The 22,202-nt window shown below is 35.0% G+C and overlaps 3 protein-coding genes across 8 annotated transcripts; 1 reads left to right on the forward strand and 2 right to left on the reverse strand.

Moving 5' to 3' along the window:
* The first annotated feature begins 63 nt into the window (after positions 1 to 63).
* Positions 64 to 10,336, forward strand: LOC127066245 (protein no-on-transient A-like). Its single transcript, XM_050999736.1, has one exon. The coding sequence runs from the start codon at positions 64 to 66 to the stop codon at positions 739 to 741; it is 678 nt and encodes a 225-aa protein (XP_050855693.1). The 3' UTR covers positions 742 to 10,336.
* Positions 10,337 to 10,730: 394 nt separating this feature from the next.
* Positions 10,731 to 13,243, reverse strand: LOC127066249 (mitochondrial fission 1 protein). The gene is made up of 5 exons (XM_050999746.1): positions 13,163 to 13,243; positions 13,008 to 13,076; positions 12,331 to 12,540; positions 12,144 to 12,249; positions 10,731 to 11,452 (listed from the first exon to the last, which is right to left on the reverse strand). Exons 2-5 carry the CDS (start codon positions 13,050 to 13,052, stop codon positions 11,361 to 11,363), a joined length of 453 nt encoding a protein of 150 aa, XP_050855703.1. The 5' UTR covers positions 13,053 to 13,076; positions 13,163 to 13,243; the 3' UTR covers positions 10,731 to 11,360.
* Positions 13,187 to 22,026, reverse strand: LOC127066246 (dTTP/UTP pyrophosphatase). 6 transcript variants are annotated; one of them, XM_050999738.1, is made up of 6 exons: positions 21,938 to 22,025; positions 14,792 to 14,900; positions 14,389 to 14,630; positions 13,867 to 14,013; positions 13,711 to 13,793; positions 13,187 to 13,327 (listed from the first exon to the last, which is right to left on the reverse strand). In XM_050999738.1, exons 1-6 carry the CDS (start codon positions 21,979 to 21,981, stop codon positions 13,305 to 13,307), a joined length of 648 nt encoding a protein of 215 aa, XP_050855695.1. In that variant the 5' UTR covers positions 21,982 to 22,025; the 3' UTR covers positions 13,187 to 13,304. The 6 variants fall into 6 exon arrangements, with proteins under 6 accessions (XP_050855695.1, XP_050855694.1, XP_050855699.1 ...); XM_050999737.1 differs by having other exon boundaries at positions 13,242 to 13,385; positions 21,938 to 22,026; XM_050999742.1 differs by lacking the exon at positions 21,938 to 22,025 and adding an exon at positions 16,903 to 18,729 and having other exon boundaries at positions 13,242 to 13,385.
* Between the last annotated feature and the right edge of the window lie 176 nt (positions 22,027 to 22,202).

The raw sequence follows: 22,202 nt of genomic DNA on the forward strand, positions 1-22,202 counted from the left end.
CCCCACGGTAGTACCACGCTCGCCGAGGGCTTCACCTACATCGACGGTGAGACGGCGCGTCAAATGCGTCGTCCGGGAACGCTGCCCGCGTCGAGCGGTCATCATCATCGCTCCAGCGGCGGAGGAGGGGGAGGGGGAGGAGGAGGAGGAGGAGGCGGTGGCGGTGGCGGAGGCGGTGGGCCAGGTGGAATGTCAGTCGAGGAGAGCTCATCGTCCTTGAACGGTACCGGTGATGATCGTGCCGTCGCCGGAAGCGGTTCCACCGTTCCCGGTGCTTCCGGTAGCGGCAATAACGGCAGCACCGGTAGATCGCATTATTCCAATCTCTCGCTACGCCGTACGCCACAGCCGCCTCAGCTGCCGTCGAGGGGCAACGATTGCATCGATAGGATGCACGGCGAGTCGAGGATTCAGAACGGAATACCCGGACACCATCCACCCCCGCCTCTACCCTCGAGGCACCAATCCACTTGCTCCCAATCCTCTTATCCGACGCTGCCCGTTAACGGACACGGAGCTCATCACTATCATCACTATCCCCGTGAGCGTGACAAGGATAGATCGTCGACGCGCGAGAGGAATAATCGTGACAGGGATGCTGGTGCAGGCGGAGGTGGAGGCGGAAGCGGTGGAGGAGGAGGAGGAGGAGGGCTTCGTGCCGACAAACATCGCGAGGCACAACTCGAGATGGAACTTCACGACGGTCTCGATGTTGCTGGCATTGGAACTTATCGAGCGTAAATAACGAGGAACGACGTTAAACTTTAAAAATCTCTTACAAAATTGACATCGTTCTTGTGACACCGTCGAATTAAACCGACCGACCGATCGACCGACCGACCGACCTACCGACGATGTATTAAAAACTTTTCCATTGGCCGATACGACGGACGTAAAGGACGATAATAATCTCATTGAGATTCGCAAGTCTTGCTTCGTTGTTGCCTTGGTGCGCGATAGACGCGATCTTGACGTAACACAACTATGGAAATGCGTCCGACGTCGGAGATACCACGAGTTTCGTGGATGATGGGAGTGCCAGGGAAACCCCCTTTGACCCTTTCTCTCTCTCCCTCTCACGCACACGCGCGCACACACACACACACACACACACACACTCCCTCTCCCCCTCTCTCTCTCTCTCTTCATCGTGCACAGCCCAACGAAAGAGAAATCGTACCGAGGGTACGAACCACGTACTGCCGTTTTAAATATTCTACAAATTTTACCCCAAACACGAACATCCACTACGAAAAGGGCGAAATGAAAGCAGTCTTCTTTCGACTACCAATTAACGAAAAATCGTCGGTCTTGAGAAACGAAAGACTAGTGTGCGCTATCGAGTGTCGGTAACCAGGTCGATTGGGATGGTAGATTTGGAACGTCGATGATGACTGAAAAATCTCAATGATACGCACGTGATTTTAAGGAATCGAGAGGTATCGACAAAATGACTCGTGTGAATTAGAATACGAAGAATCATCGATCGATCGATCGATGCTTAGAGCCGACGAGAACGTAGAAAATGAGAAAGAGAGAAAAAATGAGAGAGAGGGAGAGAGAGAGAGAGAGAGAAAGAGATAGATCTTCATCCGTAGACGTAACATGCGTGTCTTTAGGATAGGGTTTAGGGTCTCGAAAATAGGGTCGACGACGCGTTTTTTCTCGCGTTTCGGCTTCTAACGTGTAGGATCAACGTCTGTATCATAAAAAAGGGACAAAAAGAGAGACGATCGTCTCTCTTCACTATAATAGCGCATCGCAATTATATACATACATATAAATATACATGTATACATAAAAATATATAGGTATATATATATATTCTAAACGGTCGAATTATTTTCTAAATAAAAACACCAATGTATAGAGGTACGACGGAGAACGTTAGTGCGGCTAGTGTTCGCGACGTAAGACGAGGGGATGTAGTTTAAAAACTTTGGATACGTTTTTGCCAGAACGAACCAAAATGATATTTAAAAATAATAATAATAATAATTATAATAATAATAATAATAATTAAAGACAAAACGAATAAATGAAAAAATAAAATCAAACGTTCAAACGGCAGAAATACGTATCCCAATCATTTTACCTTCTGTCCCTCGATCGAGATCGAGTATCGAAATAAAGACAAACAAGAAAGAGAGAGAGAGAGAGAGAGAGGGAAGAAATAAATAAATGAACAAATAAAAGAAGCTAGGTACAGAAGGGATATTTATCAAAATGGTGGAAAAATGTTCGAGACAGTGAATAAATACGCTCGTCGAATTTTATTAGGCGACACTTCTTTCCTTTTAGTGCTCGTTGTACGATGATCTATATGACGTTGATCTGGAGAAAAAATTCCGTTCGAAATTGATCTATAAATAATAAGCGCAAATTTTTATATAGTTATATTATATTATTATTATATATATATAATATATAACTATACAAAAATATATATGTATAGCTATGTATTTTATTCGTCTTATTTATTTCGCGAAACGGACGACCTTTTCCTTTGCATCGAAATTGCAGCTGAGACGATTGATCGATCGTTTTTCGAGTCATATCAATAATAAAAAGAATTCTCGTACTAACCGTTTCGCGTTTAGAAAATAAAATAAAAAACAGATAAATAAATAAATAGAAAGGAAAAAAAAACGATCGAACATAATAAAATGTAAAAGTCTGGAACAAAAATTTTCCTTTTCGAGATCGCACGATACGTAAATACAGATACGCGGACACGCAGACACGTACACACATATCATGATTCATTGATAAACCAAAGCAGATACACGCTTTGATAGATCCATGCAAAAGAGGGGGAGAGACGGGGTAGAAATTTGTCAAGTTTCGAATTATACTCGTTGGAAGTTTCGTGCTCCTTGAAAGGTAGACTCAAGAGAGGACTTCTTGGAAGATCCAATGATCCTCGATGCATCGTCTGTTCGTGTCCTTCTTCCTTAGAAAAGGTACGAGTTTTCGCCGGAAGCTCCGTGACGAGTTCTCAACCTTTCTGTATTAAAATGCACCGGGTGCGGTCGACTTTAAGTTAGTTAGTTTTCAAGCACGGTAATCGTTAAGAGAGAAAAAGAGAGAGAGAGAGAGAGACGAAAGAGAAAGAGAGAAACACAAACGCGAACGCTTTGCTCGTATACGCAAGAAAGAGAAAGGAAAAAAAGGATGATGAAAGATGGACGAAGAGAGAGAGCGAGAGAGAGAGAAGAGACTGAGCCGGTGCAACCACTCGCCAGTAGAAAGATGTACTTTGCGGAACGAGATTATTTTTCCGCTCGAGTGTACCCAGTGGAATTCCACGGTCACCCTGCCTGAGAAAGGTGACTGCACTTTGAATCGACTCGCGTTCTGCCGTTATGCAGGGCGTGGAGCACCGGAATTTCAACTTTGTAGAAGGGAGATCTATGGCGTCCTCGAAAAACGATATTACGGGATGCTACGAGTCTACTCGTTGCTCTTCTTCGACAATTTTCCTTCTACTTCTTCTTCTTCTTCTTCTTATTTCTCTTTTTGTCGTTCTGTTTATTTCTTTTTTTTTTTCATTCATCTTTTCGTTTCTTTTATTTTCTTTTCTGATACGAAAAACTACGAACAACTTGGCAAGATTTCACCCTTTCAAGAAAAAAAGATATATATATATATATATAATCTCTCAGTAACTGTTAACCTTTGCAACTTGTTCACAAAGTTGATTCAACGATATCAAAGCTCAAAGGTCGTCCGTATTTCTTATCGACGCTTTTACCCAGGTACATATATTATATATCGATGCAATTCGACGTAAGCGATGTGCGATATTATGTAAATAAATATTATTTTCAATTGCAATTCTATAATTGTCATATTTTCGTTCGATATGTAATTAAACATCGTCGTGACGATTAAACGATTCCAAAATTATTTTCGTCCGCGCGAACGACGATAATTTATCGACTTTGATTATCTTCGATATACCATATAAATATAACACATTCCTTTGCCGATTATCCAGGCATCTTTTTTATTATATTTTCGATAATAATATGTAAGAGATTGTACGAAGGGATATTAAAATGTAAAACGTAAGCCTGTATAAACAAATGAATAAAAAAAAAACGAACGAACGAACGAACAATAAAGAAAAGGAGAAAGAACCATTCAAATTACAAGATATCTATGGTGTTAACGGAAAGAAAGAGAGAGAGAGAACATGTCATTTTCTTACGATCAAAAAGAAAAAGATACACATTTCAAAGGGTGAATTAATCAAACGCGTTAAGATGCAAATAATTCTTGAATTGATCCGAGAAACCGATGGAAGACGTTTGAATTTCAATGAGATTTTTAACCTCTCGTCGTAACAATTCGAAGAATGTACTTTGATGTACTAACAAGTACGTGTTAAACATGAAATATCATTGTCGAAGTTTATGATTAAAAAGTGAAGTATCTAATACGACTAAGAGATATCTATCCGTGATGCGCAATGATAAAAGCTAATAATTCGAACGTCTTCGGAATTTTAAACGCGTTATGCGCATGCGTAAAAAAAAAGAGAGAGAGAAAGAGAGATGAAAATTGAAAAAGGAATTTTGGAGTAAAAAAAATGAAAAAAAAAAATCGATTGGCACGCCGCAGGAGAGAAGGGATGGTCGTATTACAAAGGATACGTTAAAATTTTTAAAAAGGGAATCAATTTGATCGCAAACAAGAGAGACAGAGAAAAAAAGAGATAGATAGAGAGAAAGAGAGAGAGAGAGAGAGAGAGGGGAGAGAGAGAGAAGATTATTCCGTTTATCTCGCAAAGCTTGTAAATTATTTCTTGTAAAACCAACGATAACATGGAAGCACCGAATATACACACAAATACACATCAATGAGAAATGAAAGCTTCTTTCACGTACGTGTCAGAGCTTTTATCGTCGAATGAGAACAGAGCCTGGCTCGATCAAAGGGGTAAAACACAAATACATAAACTCGATCTATATATATGTACGTATATGCTGGAAACAAAACCGTGCATCTTCCAATTACTTCTTTTTTTATTTGTTTATATTTTTTATTTTTTTTATTCCTTTAATCTTTTCTCCTCTTTTCTTTTCTTGTTTTATCCTTCTTCTTTTTTCTTTTTGTCAATTCTTGCTCGACAATATGCGAAAATAAAAGTAGGAAGAAGATAAAATAGAAAACGCAATTGTTCGTATCTCTTCAGTTTTGCGTTTCGTAACTGAAATGTCGTTGTACGCCGTACCAAATCTACTCAATTTGTTTAGAATTTTAGTCAAATTGCAACGACAAAATACTCGATCCTGACTCTTAATATTTCATATTTAAAATAAATTTAGTTTAATAATTGAGCTTGACGTCGCAAAAATGACAAAAATTGTTGTTCTCGTTAAATAAAAAATAACGTACGATTTAGGCATATAACTTCATCAGTTTTCTTTATATTTTTCGTTTAGTAAAGTTAATCGATTTGACAAAACGAACGGCTCGATAGTCTCTCTCTCTTTCTCTCCCTCTCTCTTTTCCTTCTAAAATGAAAAACGAAAAGAGAAGTTGGATCTGAGTAGTCTGTAAGAAACGAAATGATATTTTTAAAAGAATACAAGTTCTGTTACGTATTATTATTAATATCAACGAAATATATGCAGCTCGAATCGGAAACTTTATAATTCGTCGGAAAACAAGATAAAGAAAAATGATGAAGTTTCGAGAAGAGATATCGAAAGGGACTTTACGAATCGATTTTTCCAATAACTTTTTACTCTTCGGTGTGTCCTATTGTAAACAGAGAAAAGAAAAAAGGAGCAGAAATAATTAAAAAAAAAGAAAAGAAAAAGAAAAAGAAAAAAAAAAGAAAAGAAAAGAAAAGAAAGAAAGAGAGAGAGAGAAGAAAAAGAAGAAGTAGAAGAATAGGAGAGAGAAAAAAAATTACAAAGAAGGAGTTTCGTTTCTACAGGAGGAAAAAAGAGAGAGAAGGAAAGAGAGAGAGAGAGAGAGAAAAAAAGGAGGATAAAAAAAACGATGACCGACACATTTACGTAGCGTGTCTGTAATTAATATATTGTAAATGTCCGAGATGTGTCAAGTATCATATAGATAGTTCAAGAGAGTATTATTATTAGCCTTCCGGCGAGATAATGGTTACAAAAAAAAAAGGAAAAAAAAAAAACATGTATATTTTACGATATGACTGTCATACTTAATAAATGAGGAAGCAAACAAAAAATAAAGGAAAGAAAAAAAGGAAAAAAAAGAGAGAGAGAGAGAGAAGAAAAAAGAATATTGAAATGTAACGAATCCGCTAGTCAGAAATAATGCGAAAAGAACGAAGATGAAGAAGGAATAAATAGAAGGAGAGAAAGAGAGATAGAAATATAATGTGTAGAATACGATCGAAATAATTTAATCGTCATAGATATTAAATTATTGTACAAAATTGAATGCCGGTAGCACGTAAGGGCCTATATATACATATATATATATTTTTTTTTCCTTCTTGTTTTTCTATCGATTATGTTATATATACATATACATACATACATACATACATATATATATATATGTATGTATGTATATATATATATATGAAAAGCGAAGCGCGATTTAGCGTCAAATATCGTAATATCTATGCACACGACGATTTATCCACGTTCCTTTGGCGCGTATCGAAGATAAAATAAGAGTCCTGGCCTCCCTCCATAGTAGATTTTACGAACTTATCGAGCATCGTTGCGAGAAAGAAAGAAAGAAAGAAAGAAAGAAAGAAAGAACGAGAGAAAAGATAAATAGATAAATAAAGAAAGAAAGAATGAAAGAGAGAGAGAGAGAGAGAGAGAGAGAGAGAGAGAAAGAGAATTTCCAAGAGCTTTGCCTCCAACATATTGTATCACACTTTATGCGTAATTTCGAGTCGCGAAATATTCCCGTAAGATTCCCCATAAGAATCGTATTGCGACTTACCAATCGAATCCCGAATACATAGGACTTATCTCTCGCGAAGACGTTCTCCATAAAGTCCGAAACCGTTCGAGATTCGAGAACTGCAACATGCTATCATCTTCTTATATGTATGTATTGTATGTGTGTATGTATGTATGTTTGTATGTATGTATGTATGGATGGATGGATGTATGGATGGATGTATTACAAATGTCGAAAAAGTTGTGTGCGAGTTACTAGTTGCTCTAACCTCTATCCATTACGTTCTATTACGATCGAGAGTATATATATAAAGAATAGAAAAATGAGAAGAGACGAGTTTTATATATATTTTTTTTTTTTTGGTTTTTGTTCTCTTCTTCGTCGATCGATACACACAACTCTCGAATACTCGACGTCGTCGATTATGAAACGTTAATCAAATTTTTTATTCGTCCGTACTATACACATTCCATACGAGAGAAAAGAAAAACAGCAAATACATAGGACGGCCACACACGCACACGTACACGCGCACCATAATGACAATTCGATATCAAAGTGCGTCTTATCTCTCTCTTTGAAAAGAAAGAAAGAAAAAAAAAAGCAAAAGACAAAAAAAATCATAAAAAAAAGTGGATTAAAAAAGAAAAAAGAAAAAATGTATCGAGTAATTTCTACTGTCGTTTCATGATACGCGCACATCGCGACGCACGTATATATATATATATATATATATATATATATATATATATATATATTATATAAAATACGCGATACACATCACACGTCTGTATACACGCACCACACGCGTGCACGATCAAAGTGTACTTAAGTTCCGTATTTCTAAGAGATCACCTTACGTATATACATATACACGAGTAAAAATATGTGTACTCACCGTAGATGAGAGAAACGAAGAAGCAAACGATACACACAGACAGCAGAGAGAGAAAGAGAGAAAAAGAGAGAGAAAGAGAGGTGGGCCCTTTGTTCGTCCTTCGAATGTAATTGCGACTGTGCTGCGGCCGACTTTGGTGTCCACTTGAAAATTCTTCGATCTCGTCGCTCGAAGAAGTTGAAGAAGAAGAAGATGATGACTATGACGATGACGATGATGATGATGACGATGATGATGATGATAACGACGATGACGACGACGATAATGATGACGATTAATTTCTTCTTGAGAACCAAAATGGCCTCTCGCGAAGACCGATCCTACACACGCGTACGCACAACACAACACTCACTCGAAATATACACATACCCATCGATCACAGACGTTGTACGCGCACACCACACAATATCATCATCACAACACTGTATATTCGTGTAAAGCATAGCAGAGCCTTATTGAGAAAGCAATATACATCCCTTAAAGGAAAAGGAAGAAGAAAAAAAAAATAAAGAAAAAGAAAAAGAAAAACTGCTTTAAAAAAAGTACATATTTTCAAGCTGTTAAAAATATCTCTACTTGCGGCGAACGACGTTCATTCCTACGCGTAAAGAAAAAAAAAAGTAAAATAACTAAATAAATAAATAAATAAATAAATAAATAAATAAAAAGTAAAATAAAATAACGAGACGAAGAGGAGGAGGAGGAGAAGGAGGAGGAGAAAGAGGAGGAGGAAGAGGTGGAAGAGTAACGTAATGAAGAAAAAAAAAATAATAATAATAAAAAAATAAAAAATAAAAACGAAAGGAAGAAAAAAAAAATTCGCGAGGAAACTAATTCCGATATGCCGAATTACACACGCGTATGTACACATAGCCACACACAAAAACACATGCGCAATATGGCGACGGAATTGGGCTTCTCGCTTCTCTCACCAGCAATCAAGTTTTCGCGCCAACGAATAACGTATACACGCACACACAGTCGCGTTCGACCGTTGAAATCGATCCATCTATTCGTTTATTTATTCGCAATAATTATTTCTCTATACTCTTTGGTCCGATCGTAACCGTCACTACGTTTTATCGTCTCTCTCTCTTCTTTATCGAATATATACATATATACTACGGACTTAACGGATTGACACCGTAAATGATAAATCAACTTCGTCGGCGTCGCCGTTATTAATTACGCGTTAGACGATATAAACCTTCAGACACCTTCACTCGATCGTTCGTCTTCGACTAACCAACCAAGATACACTGTGAACTTGTCTCCGAACTTGTCTCACCAATAGCGTTTACGATTAATCTCCATTTAGGTGTCAACCGAAAAAAAAAGAACAAAAGAAGAAGAAAATAAAACGAAGCGTACCTTCGTACGTACACGCGTACGTACTCTCATCGTTATTTTCTTTTTTCCTCTCGTTATTCGATTCTTCTTCTTCTTCTTTTCCTTCTTCTCGCGTTATGTAAATATTTACTTATTCACGCATATACGTATGTTTGTTGTATACGTTAATAATTAACGTTTACGTTAATCAACTGAAAATTACGACGTTTCACAATCGTCGTCTCAATGCTTTCACGAAATATGATATTATTCGTTAACGGTCGCGTTTCAATGCCGACGGGCGAACGAAAAATATTTCTAATAATTTTTTTTATGTTCGAACAATTTTGTCTCCTTTTTACGCGGCAAAATAATCGAGAGAGAAAAAGAAAGAATGAAATGCTGCCATTCCGAAAATGATATTCCGTGACGAACGTCGGACCACAGACGAGATTTGATTATTCTTTCAGGACGATTTCGTACGTAAATTCGATCTCACGAACCGAAGTTGTCTTTTTTTTATCGAAGGACATTGATTAATGTATGCCAACGTCAGTGCGTTTTCTCGTAGGCGCGTCAAAACGAGACGAGTCGACGAGCCAATCAACGACTACTCCGTGTGTAAATATATTATGTATATCCGAGGTAATGACCTATAAGAGATCATTCGTCTGCCTATACTCGATTTTCTCCCTTATCTTATTGGATCTTTATTAAGAAAGAAAGAAGAAATATAAAAGGAACCATAGGAATCGTATATAATAAATAACAAAAGGAAAAGAAAAGAAAAGAAAAAAATGCGCGTGTATTATAATTAATTAATTAAGAAAGAGCGTGGTCACACTTCCTCGGCCTTTCTTCTCAAACTTTATATATATAAATATATATATATATATGTATGTATGTATGTATGATGTATGATGTATGTATGTATGTATGTATGTATATGTATATGTATATATACATATGTACGTCGTAGGAAAACGATCCGCGCTCTTCTTCAATATTATATTAGCACTATCCCCTTTCCAACTTTCCTCTCTTCCTCCTCACCCTTCGACGCCCTGAAAAAACAGAAACAAAAGCAAAAAAAGAAAAATAAAAATGACCGATCGATTTGTACATAGTGCGAGCGAGAACGGGAAAAGAAGGCGATGGAAATGCGACACGCTCGCGCAAAAAAAAAAAAAGAAACGAGAAGGGAAATATTAAATAAATAAATAAATAAATAAATAAATAAATAAAGAAAACAATAGCGGCGCTCCGTATTTCAAACGCGAAGAAAAATATATAAAGGCGGAAATGCGTAGTCGTGGCTCGTAAAAATGCGAAAAAGCTCGAGCGGGTATAATGGTGTGGGCTTTCTCGAGACCCCTGGGCCATAAAACGTAGATCATTAAATATAATATTATATAGGGATATTCCAGCGTTATTTTGTACATAAATAACTTTATCAACGGATATTAACAAATCATCAATAAAATCTATATACAAAAAGGAAAAAAAAAGGAAAAAAAAAAAAAAGCTGTTTGTTTTTTTTACACCTACGATCCTTCTATCTTTACTCGTGATCACATTACAACGCGCGTAGAAGACAATAACATTTATCTTTATTAAAGGTTCGTGTAACAATACAGTTAAATAGTTCAATACAATAGTTTTCAATCTTATGTACAAAAGCTATGCTTACACACACTGTGGCTTTGGTATCAAACTCGTACCACGTGTTTTCGACGAGTTAGGCGAGTTTTGGAAGTAACTTAATAAAACGATACAAAAAATCCATAACGTTGAATAAATTAAAATGAAAATTAACGACGTTGAATTTTCGGAATGTTCTACGAGTTAGAAAAGTTTTCTTATTCGTCCATATAAGATAAAGCGTATAACATTATAATGGATATCAGTAATTTAACCCCATATTAATTTCTAATTGATAGAGACAAAGAATCTAAGACACTGTTTTTTTTTTTACTGTCACAATACTGCAATTTTTATTTCGCTTCTTTCTTTCATTTACTTTTTTTTTTATTTTTTATTATTTTTTTTTTAATATATATATAGAAAATCATTAGGGAACGAACATACATCTATCATACGTCCAGCACATATTCCAATCTTATTCGGTGTCTCATCAATAATTCTTATTTCTTCGCGAAATTTCACTTCCCATAAATGAACTATTTCACGTCACATGCAATTCACGAATATTATAGGATTAATTTTTTTTAGCCATTGCGATCCCGAGTCCTAGAACACTTGCAACACCGATAATTAAACCTCCCGCCACAGCTATACCGTAAAGACCTTCTGCAAAAAAAATATAAATGCAACGCTAATTAAATTAAGATAATTAAATTCTTTTTTTTTTTTCTTTTTCTCCAAGATTAATCAACATTTTATATACAATTATTATCGAACTGTTTGTATAAGAGTTATAAAATTCATTGTCAATAGACACATATGGCATATAATAATACTTTATAGACACTTAAATATTATACTTGAAAATTGGTCGATCACACGGTAAGTATATAGAAGATTGAAAAATAGTAAATGATTTTTAAATGCATTAAAGTTCGAGCAAAACTATGTTCTTTTTTCTTTCTTTTTTTAGGAATGTTCTTTTACTATACGATTCATGAATTTTATATTACTCCTTACTGCTACCGTATATCTTAAATTATATACAATATATACAAATTTTAAAATTTGTTAAAATTTTGTGCATCTCTATACATGCCAGATTAAAAATCTCGATATGTCATCTATATTCGACATTTCCCATATGGCAAATAGATTCGCAATATCTGTTGTCTTCGAATTTTTCAAATAAAATTAATGTATGATCCTGCTAACCAAAGAAGTATGAAAAATATTAAAAGAAATAATACGTAATAAGAATGAGGTAAAATACTAAAAATATACTGCAACAACATTAAGCTAGAATCTGCTGCAATTCTTATTTTTTTAAGACGATTATAAGTTATGAAAAAAAAACCTTTTTCCATCCTTTTCTTAATTAACGTCTCCAGCTGTTGCACTTGTTCGTTAGCAGGTTCTACCTGAAGAAAAGCTCTGACATATGACAAAGCTTTTGAATATTCCTATAAATTTTTATTATTTTAATTAATGAGTAAAAGAAAGGTTGATGTAAATTACAAGAATAAGATTAATAAATCACATACCCTTATTCTGGCATTACCAATAGCTAAATAATATAAGCAATCCCGCTTTCCGCTGTCACCATGATTGCTATACAGATCTTCTAACAGTACTATACCCTTTCTGATATCGGCTGGATATTTGCTTCTCACAAGACACCATGCATACTCAAACTGAGCTTTTTGAGTTACATCTGATGCGTGTAATTGTTCATGGTATACACGTTCGAATTTCTAGGAAAAAAAAAGAAAAAAAAGAAAAAAACATAATTACGACGATTAGAATCATATATGACGCAATTCCTGTCACAAAAACATCGAACAAAATATTACAATATTTTTATAAAATAACAAATAGATTATATTTGTATTGCGCGACAAAATGTCGGAAAGTAACATTTCTTGAACCATAATAATAGCTTCGATATGAAAAAACAAATAATCGGAAAATGTAAACTTTCGTCCGATATCTATAGACGTCAATCGACTGTTTTGCAAAATGATGCAACTGCAAAGTAAAAATGAAACGAAATGAATAAGTCAGCACTGTATATAGTTAACCTAAATCTCCTTAATGACAGATACTTATGACGATCTATATTTTTGTTTTGAAAGTATAAAATCCATATATGAAAGATATTGGAGTTCACGAAAGACCATTGTATTCCTTTATAATGGCCTGTTGTTTGTTTTTAAAATACCTTCAAATCTTCCGAAGAAACAACTTCGTCTAGGACATCTTCCATTTTTAATGTGTGCGTTGAATCACACTGCGAACAAAAAATATTTAATCGTAACGCGTACTTAAGAGCACTGTATTTTTTATCTCTTTGACTAAGCAAGTGACATAATGTACCGAAAAGTGTAATAGATTGTCACGGTAGTCGAACGGATAAAGATAAAAGCTAAAATTCTCCGTGATTCCTATTGGCTGGCCATAGTTATTTCTTTGATGTTAAGTTTCACCCAGCAATCGCGTTACTCTGACGTATGTGCGCTTATTTGCATTGGTTAAAATCGGCTATATTAAAATTTTCAACCAATCGCGTTAGAGTTTTCATCGGGGCTATACAAAAAATCTATCGAAGAGGATATGAATGAAATTCATGTTTTTTGTAAAAGTATTTTAATCACAATTAAAATCGCAAATGATAATTCTTCTTTATAAGAATAAATAATTTTTTAATTTAACATACATACAATGTTTAATATATAATTTGGTCTACTAAAAGTTCTACATATATATATTTATACATCTTATATATATATATATATGTATATGTACTATATATTTACATAAATATCGTATTTATATTTTATTTATTTTTGAAAAAAATAAAGTATTTCATTGATTATTAGCAAATATCTCATTAAGATGTTTCATTAAAAAATATAATGGCATACCCATTATAGTGTAAAAGTCACCCGTTATGCTCTCGATTAAACAACCACCAAGACCTTGCGCGCCATATCCTCCTGCTTTATCTCTAATATATAAATTATACAGAAATCAGTTTAGCTAATTACTCGAATAACGTATAATATGCAAGAAGTACTCACAGACATTCTCCTGTTTTTATATATGCTTTAATTTGATCTTCCGATAAATCACCAAATTTTACTTTCGTAGATGTATAGAACGTTACTTCTTTCTTTGGCGTTTTCAGACATACTCCGGTATAAACGACATGTTCTCTATTTACAAGGCTATAAATTGATGTAATGACGATTTATATAAACCAATTTGTTAATTTTGGCAATATACAGTGGCTCATGAAAGTATTCAGATGCTTATATTTGCAACCTTTAATAAACGGAATTATTAAAGTAATTTGTTTACTATAATTTTGTATCTATGGTAAAGAAGAAGTTTCAAGCTCGTATTTGTAAAATTTAAATATAATTTAACAATGTAGATATAGTTACAATTAATTTATTATAAACACTTATTTATTAATAGCTTACAAATTATTTTAATACGAATATTTCCTTATAAAGATTGCAAATGTAAACGTTTAAATATTTTTGTGATCTACCATATATATATAAAAATTTGAAAAATGATCTATATACATTTCTTACTGAGACAATATACGAAATGCGTCTGATTCATCTTTTGGTTTTCCATAAATAGTATCACCTAGTGTTACAAAAGTATCTGCGCCTATAATTAAGGACGGTGAAATAGGATCATTTTTCAAACGTTGATATACATCATGTACTTTAAATTTTGCTAAATCTTGAATGTAGTCTCCATGATTTTTATATTTGGATCTATCTAAATTTTCATCGTAATTTGATATCATTACTTCAAAATTTAAGCCCTAAAATATGAAATACCAATTGTTTATACGAACCTAAAGAAATGATATTAATGATCAGACATGTTCATATATATATATATATATATATATACATACACACACACACACACACATATATATATATATAAACAAAAGTAAAAAACAATTGACATCGAACCTACCAACTTTTGTATTATTTCATATCTTCTTGGTGATCCACTGGCTAAAATTAGTCTGCCCGCTGTTAAGGCTTGCATAGTCGGTTCCAGCATTTTGCTCTTAGAATTATCTCTATTATGCAGATACAACGATAGAACTAATTAATTCCCAGGGGATTGTTATCGACACCTATGGATCGTGAGTAAAATAGAGATTTATAGGTCGGTTTTAACAAAAGCCATCCAATCGCATTAAATTCACAGCTTACATACGCGGTATGTGTTCTATTGTACTACAAGCAATCGCATGTAGTTTCTAGTATGCATAGAATATGTCAAAGCAGTGCGTCGTATTACTACTAGGTATAATGTAGTTCCTGATAACGCACCACCTAGATGTCGCTGCTCTCATTATATTTGTACTCATTGTCGATAGTATTCGTGAAATCAATGAACACTTTCATTGTATCGGGAATTTATAGTACTATCACTCTCATTGATTTAACATTCAAAAATAATTTTCAATGATATTGCTTTTGCTGATGAACATTGATTTAACGATGAAACTATACTTTTATACGGCACGTAACGATCAAATAGATAGCTTAGGCCGCACCTATAGAATCATCCAATCATTCTTCGTGTATGTGTGCGCGGTGTATCTATGTGAATATGTATGTATGCATGTATGTACTTATGTTCGTCGCGCTCTTTACACGCCTATCAAAAATTGCACGCTAGAAAATGTTATCTCGTTTTACGCGCTTAATCGATACTGTTTCATAACGATCAAATTATTTCGAGTAATTAAATTTATTTTCTACTTTCATTACAGTCAATAGATTGTTCATTAAAAACTTTTATTTAAGAATTATGACGACAAATATTTTATAGAGAAATATGAATGACGTAACTATATTTATATAATCTACTCACTTTGAAGGCCAGAAAAAGCGTAGAAAAAGAAATCAAAGATATGCTAACGTTTCCTATCCGAGTTCTAATCGTTTCTCTCGTTCCTCGTAAGACGTCATAAAAAAAAAAAAAAAAAAAAAAAAATAAAAAAAGAAAAGAGAGAGAGAGAGAGAGAGAGAAATTAATTCATGTCTGGTATTATTTTTTCGTCGATTATGATTTCGTCGAAAAAACACGAATAATATTAAAAATATTCGAAATCGTAACGATATACTTAACATTCGCATTTAAGATTATATATGTATTTGTGTAGAAGCCCTGAAAAATATTAGAGCGGGAAGAAGAACTATTTTCTAGGCATAGGAGACTCTAATACATCGTAATCGGTAAATTACGTAAATGCCGCATGCCATGAACGAACCTAAAGGTCAGTCAGTCCGAGATCTTACATAATCGCAAGGCGAAAGGTTGACCCATCTTTACACCGCAGCCTCCAACTGAGCAAAGATTTTAGCATACATTTTTTCCATTTTTTTTTTTTTATTGTTTCAATTATTTGCAATTCGATAAAAGTGATTTCATTTTTGTTTTGTTCTTTTCTAATAATTCCTTTCTGTCTTTTTTTTTTTATTTTTTTGTTAAGAAAATTGTCTCAATCTCATAATGATGAAATCAGTATCACCGGAAGTGTTAACGTATTACGAAAGTCTTTTACGAATAAATCCAAGGTAATTACATACTTTCGAGTACCTCTATTCTAAGTCTCTTACTATACGGCCTTGACTTTCAATGCAAATCCGAAGCATATTTTAAATAAGTAATTAACGTTAATTACCGTTTCGTTAATCGCTGCTTGCACAGCTCAGGATATTGAATGAACGGACGTGTACTACGTAATCGTAATTTGCTCGCGCTATTGATCGTCTTATTTCGGTTAAGAAGCTATGCGTCTAACTCGTAGGGTCAAGTTCACTGACATCAATTATATCTATTACATTTCCATTGCTTATATCGATTTGTAATTCAAATTTATAACAACAATCGAATCATTTTTTATCTCATTTTTCTTTCTTTTTTCTTACGAGATTGTACTTCTTTTTAAATGATATATTAAAAAAAAAAAGAAAGAAATAACAATTGTTGAAATCATATTTAAAAGTTAATTATAATAATATAACCATGAGAGTTCGTATATATGGGATATCGACTTAATTGCTCACCAAAGATAAATTCTTGGTCCTCCTGTAACTGTAAGCTCTTTCAAGCAGGATACGCTTTAAGTATGATCAATGGGCTTCGAAGTAACTCTCTGACGAGCTTTACAAGTTTTAATAAATATCACGGTCCTCTGAACTCCGTTAAAACTTAATAAATTATCATACGCTCGTATTGTCGTAATAAAGAAAAAGTTTCTTCTCCTTTTGTGTTGTACGATCGGGTTAACGATACCTTCCTCCTGATTTTCGTCGGAATATTCGACTAGGAAAATGAACGTCAAAGGAACAACTGAGCCGATTAAAATTAAGTCACAAATGCGTTACTATCGACTAGACTATAACCGATCTCTAATATTGTACAGATAGCATTTATCAAATGATTACAAGTAGAAGTAGATTAAAAAGAAAAAGAAAAGAGATATTATTGATTGTATCAAGCATCGTGTAGTTATAAACTCGTCATCTAGCGTCGATAAGTCTCAGTCGTAATTTATTCTGACGACGATTGGAATGGATGAAAGATATTTATAAAAAAGAAAAAAAAAGAACTCTGAATTTATTAACTCGGTTAATGAGATAACAAATTATACGAAAGGTTTAATTAAAATCTCGAAACTTTTGTCCAAAGTGTAATTTATGAGAGAATTAATAGTATTAGAATGGACTAAGAAGAAAAATAAGCTGGACTATTATAAAAGTGTGGTCGACTAATTGCAAGGACATTATACTACTACGCCTTCGTACAGAACCTTACGTAAGAATTTTAGATATACACGATTCTAATCGACGATATTAATTGCAACACCATTCCTGAGCCATGCTTTCTTTGTAATTCCTAATAGATTAATTTGAATAAACGGAAAGATTCTTTTTTAACATAATTTTCTTATTATTTTCGTCAGTCGAACGGATGAAAAATTAAATGACAAATCTTACTTCGATCGTACGAAACCTTCCTCGCACCTAATTCTCTCTCTCTCTCTCTCTCTCTCTCTCTCTCTCTCTCTCTTACTCTCACTTCGGTGAAGAAGCGAAACGAAAGGAAAGTTAACGGCATTATCCTCCCGTCGAGATAACATCGAATCCGAATGGATTCGAAGGATGAGCGAATGAACGAGCGAGCGAGCGAGCCAGCGAGCTCGTTGTCGCCACGGCATTTTGTTGGATCGTATTTTCGCACAATATCTCGCCTTATAAATTAATCCAACGTTTTCGTCGTTCAAAACGTTATACGCTCGTTTGAGGATCGTGCTCGGACGCGAATCTGCCGTTTTAAGGATGTAGATGGAACGGAGCGTGTTCTCGCTCGCGACAAGAAGAAGATGATTCAAGGAAGAAGAAAAAGAAAGAAGAAGAAGACGAAGAAGTCGAAGAAGAAAGACGAAGAAAACGAAGAAGAAGAAGACGAAGAAGAAAGAAGAAGAAGATCAGCGATGCTAAGAGAGCTGAGTCGAGCCGTGCTGGTAATCGCCAGGCTGTCGTTATTAAATATGATTGCGCAACTCGAAAAGCGGCTCCAAAGGACGCGTATTATGACACTATGGCATGTAGTCGCGCTTCTATGGGGCACACTGCGTCATACCTCGACGTGTATGACGATACCTCTCTCTTTCTCTCTTTCTCTTTCTCTTTCTCTCTCTCTTTCCCTCTGTCTGTCTGTCTGTTTCTGTCTCTGTCTCTGTCTCTTTACCAGACTCGTATTGCAGGTAATACGCCTGCGATCAGGGGCGTACACGAGCCTGGATCGATATCTTACGTAGATATTATTATTCTCCATTCGTGCAGAGACGTCTCGATCGATCTCGTTCATCCTTTGCTCGAATAACTTCTATAACTGTATATATATGTATATAACATCTTTGAACGGATCTGACTAGCTTGAATTTCGTCCTTCTCTCCTTTTCCATCCTTTTGAGAACAAAAAAAAAGTTACAGAAAAAAAAAAACGTAAAATAAAAGGAAAACCATGAAGAAAAAGAAAAGAACAAACATGTTTTTTCCCTCCGAAGAGGATACCCACTCGACGAGACATCCTTTTCATCGTCTACGATTTCTAGTAACGATATCCTTTACGACTTATATCGAATGCGTAAGTACGTATCGTTATACATATGTATGTAGGTATATAATGAATGAACGGATATCTCAACCAAAAGCGATATCTACCAGTCGGCTTAACTAAGCGGATTTTTATCATTGCAAAAAGACGTAAACGCCCAGCTAACATTATATAAACTTCAACGATCTTAGCTCATCGAGAGACCAGTTAAAACCATGTATCGAGGCCTCTATGAGATAAAGAGAGAAAGAGAAAGAGAAAGAGACAGAGAGAAAAATAGAAAGAGAACAATATTAACAAAACGCGTCTTGATTACGTTCTCTCTTAAACGAAGATGAATTCAATTCGTTGGAATGCATTCATATTTATTATCACGAATACGAATTCTATTTATAAAATGATCGTTTATCATCGATTCGCGACCTATCCAAAAGTCGATATTTAATCGATCCGTTTGACGTTAGCAAATGCATACGCGAGCTTTTTCGCGTTATACTCGATCCCTGTTATGGCGTATTTCTCGGTGTATAGATTATGTTATGCAAAATCTTCTATACGTGGCTTTTTTAAAAACGTACAAGAAGATACGCGCATACAAAACGATATATATACATATATATGTATGTGTGTATATATATCTCTGTATAAACGTGCACATATATGTATATTCGCGGTTTTCTACATGCGCCACCAACGTGACGATCTCATCTTCTCAGCTGACGCGATCGAGTCGCATGATTTGCCCATAGTCGTGTCGCGGCGTACAGTCTTCACAAGAAAATTGTTTCTTGAAAATCTATCCTACGCGTAGATCAATCAGTTTTCTCCTTTTCTTTATTTCTTTTTTTTTCCTTTGTTCTTTTCCTTCTTCTTTTTTTTTTCTCGTTAGCTCGAATCGGCGAGGAAGAGACGACGATCTTTTTATTTTATTTTTTTTTAATTTTTAAATTTTTATTCCGTCGGAAGGACGCAATCATCGAATTCATACGACGACACAAGTAGCCCCTTCGTTATCGTTCCGTGCTTTTCGATTCGATTAAATCGCGAAGCTTGATCGCGTGATTTCTCATCAACGACCAACGGGATCGTCATCGAGAAGAGAGAATCCTGCACATTCTATCGAGCGTCACAAGAATGACACGATGTAAATGTCGGTATATGGCCGTGGAACTTCGCGAGAAAGGTTGCGTACATTCGGTACGAAGATTAATATCGGACGATGCTGGGTGTTGCTTATTGAAATTCGCGACATGGATACGGTTCACGATACTCGGTACGCGACTCGTTTCACCGAAAAAAAGGGTGGCCCTATTACGTTCGGATGAATATTTTCATTTCATTTCATTTCTTTCTTTCTTTCTTTCTTTTTTTTCTTTCCTTCTTTCCTTCTCTTTCTTTTACGTTCTTTTATCGTTCTCTCGTTCGACCCGGATTTTGTAATTTCCTGAGAGGATCTCTCGACTTCCACCTTGAGATCGAGTCGTGTCTTGCTTTCGATTTCGGTCTAACGCTCGAATCCTCGCTTTATGAGGTCGTTTCGTCTCACGAATAACGTTCCTCCTCCGCCACTTTGTCATCGTCGTCGAGGGGAATCGTCGGGGATTCTTTTTTCTTTTCCTTTCCTCTCTTCCTCCTTTTCTTCTTCTTTTTTCTCTTTTCCTCTTTTTTATTCAGACAAACTTTTTATGTCGGGTCTTCGAGGAAGAAAAAATGTAATGTAATTGACTATGATATCTCGGACATCACTGGAGTAAAAAAGAAACAAACAAAACGTTTTCGCGTGTTAAACTGGTATCTGATATCGATAATTAATACATTCTCAATTCTTGTAACGAATAATCATTATAAGAAATTATTCCGATGGACGGTTAAATATTTTTTGATCGGTTCTTTTTCTTTCTTCTTCTTCTTTTTTCTTTTTTTTTTTTTACTTTTACTTTGTCGCCACCATTACGTTTTTCAATGGGTATCGCAATGTTCTATTTGAATAATTTTGCATCTTCAAAGTTTTGTGTTCGTTGTTTACCTCGAAAAACAAAGGAGAAGAAGTCGAAAAGGTACAAACGTGTTCGTTTTACGGTTTAACGACCCGTTCCTGCCGTGTAACGAAACACTATGGCGGCTTTTTAATTAGTCATACGGAGATGCTGAAAAGATACGACGCGTAAAATGTGAAGACAGAGAACTGTATTTAACTGTAGGTGGATACATATAAGTAGAAGAAGAAGGAGAAGAAGAAATAAAAAGAAAAAGAAGGTCAAAAAATTTCGGAAAGTCATGCCGTCGTAGGTTCACTGGCCATATCATTATTGTAACTTACGATGGTTTCGTCTCTTTAATTGGCGATACGTGATATTTCTGTAGATAAAGTTCGTGAAATTCGGATATTACCGAGATGGCTATCTTTCTTTTCGCGTGACGCAATCCAAACGTTATCCAGACGCAATCCAGACGACTTTTTTCTTTTTTTTTTGTCGTATATACATAGGTATATAAATAAATCTATTAAATTATCCTTTTAAGTTAGATCATCTTTAAGATTCTCCTTGTCTACTTACACGCTTTGTTACATGCGAAACGAGCTAATTATATATTTCAACGTCTTTAATCACGACGAGTAATAAACAATACTCGCAAATTTTCTTATTTGGAACTGTACGTACGCAATCCATAAATATTAAAATCTCGTTTAACTCCGCGTATCTTCAAATTCGTCGACGAACAACGATTCATGAATTTTTTTGACATTTCAAAAAATTTTAGGTCGCACGCGACTCTCGTTTCTCTTCTCTCTCTTTTTTTTCTTTTTTTGTCGAGAGTTTCTTAATAAGGACTTCAACGATGGAGATGCTTAATTAAAGGCAATAAAAATTCACGCCGCGTTAGAAAATGTAATCGTCATTTCGTTGGCTCTATATATAGTTTGCTATTACTAAAATTGATTTCCCTTGACGGTCGACATCGAAATTCGTCGATTACCTTTTATACATTTCAGAAATTCGATGAATCGTCGACGTCGTCATCTTCGTCGTCGTCTTCGTCGTCGTAGCTTCGAGGAACGTAGGCAAACTGATTCGCGAACTGAGATGTGAGATGAAAGAAAAAAAAAAAAAAAAAGAAAAGAAAAACATCTAAACGGAAATATTACCCACTCGTTGAATTTCCTGTTGGCAAGGCCATGAAACGTGAACTCATGATAAAAAAAAAAGAAAAGGATAAGAAACAAACACCTCCGGTGCGAGAT

This window comes from Vespula vulgaris, chromosome 9 (assembly GCF_905475345.1).
Source record: "Vespula vulgaris chromosome 9, iyVesVulg1.1, whole genome shotgun sequence".
NCBI lineage: Eukaryota > Metazoa > Arthropoda > Insecta > Hymenoptera > Vespidae > Vespula > Vespula vulgaris.

Excerpts from the sequence above, each read along its gene's own strand:
- LOC127066245 (XM_050999736.1), top strand. The coding sequence starts at position 64 with ATGCGTCGTCCGGGAACGCTGCCCGCGTCGAGCGGTCATCATCATCGC.
- LOC127066249 (XM_050999746.1), bottom strand. The coding sequence starts at position 13,052 with ATGGAAGATGTCCTAGACGAAGTTGTTTCTTCGGAAGATTTGAAG. Across the intron at positions 12,541-13,007 it reads TTTCTTCGGAAGATTTGAAG|AAATTCGAACGTGTATACCA; the intron begins GTATTTTAAAAA and ends TTTTTTTCCTAG. Across the intron at positions 12,250-12,330 it reads TTGGTAATGCCAGAATAAGG|GAATATTCAAAAGCTTTGTC; the intron begins GTATGTGATTTA and ends AAAAATTTATAG.
- LOC127066246 (XM_050999737.1), bottom strand. The coding sequence starts at position 21,981 with ATGACGACGTCGACGATTCATCGAATTTCTGAAATGTATAAAAG. Across the intron at positions 14,014-14,388 it reads GCATTTCGTATATTGTCTCA|CCTTGTAAATAGAGAACATG; the intron begins GTAAGAAATGTA and ends ATCAATTTATAG. Across the intron at positions 13,386-13,710 it reads TGACTTTTACACTATAATGG|ATTTTTTGTATAGCCCCGAT; the intron begins GTATGCCATTAT and ends CCTCTTCGATAG.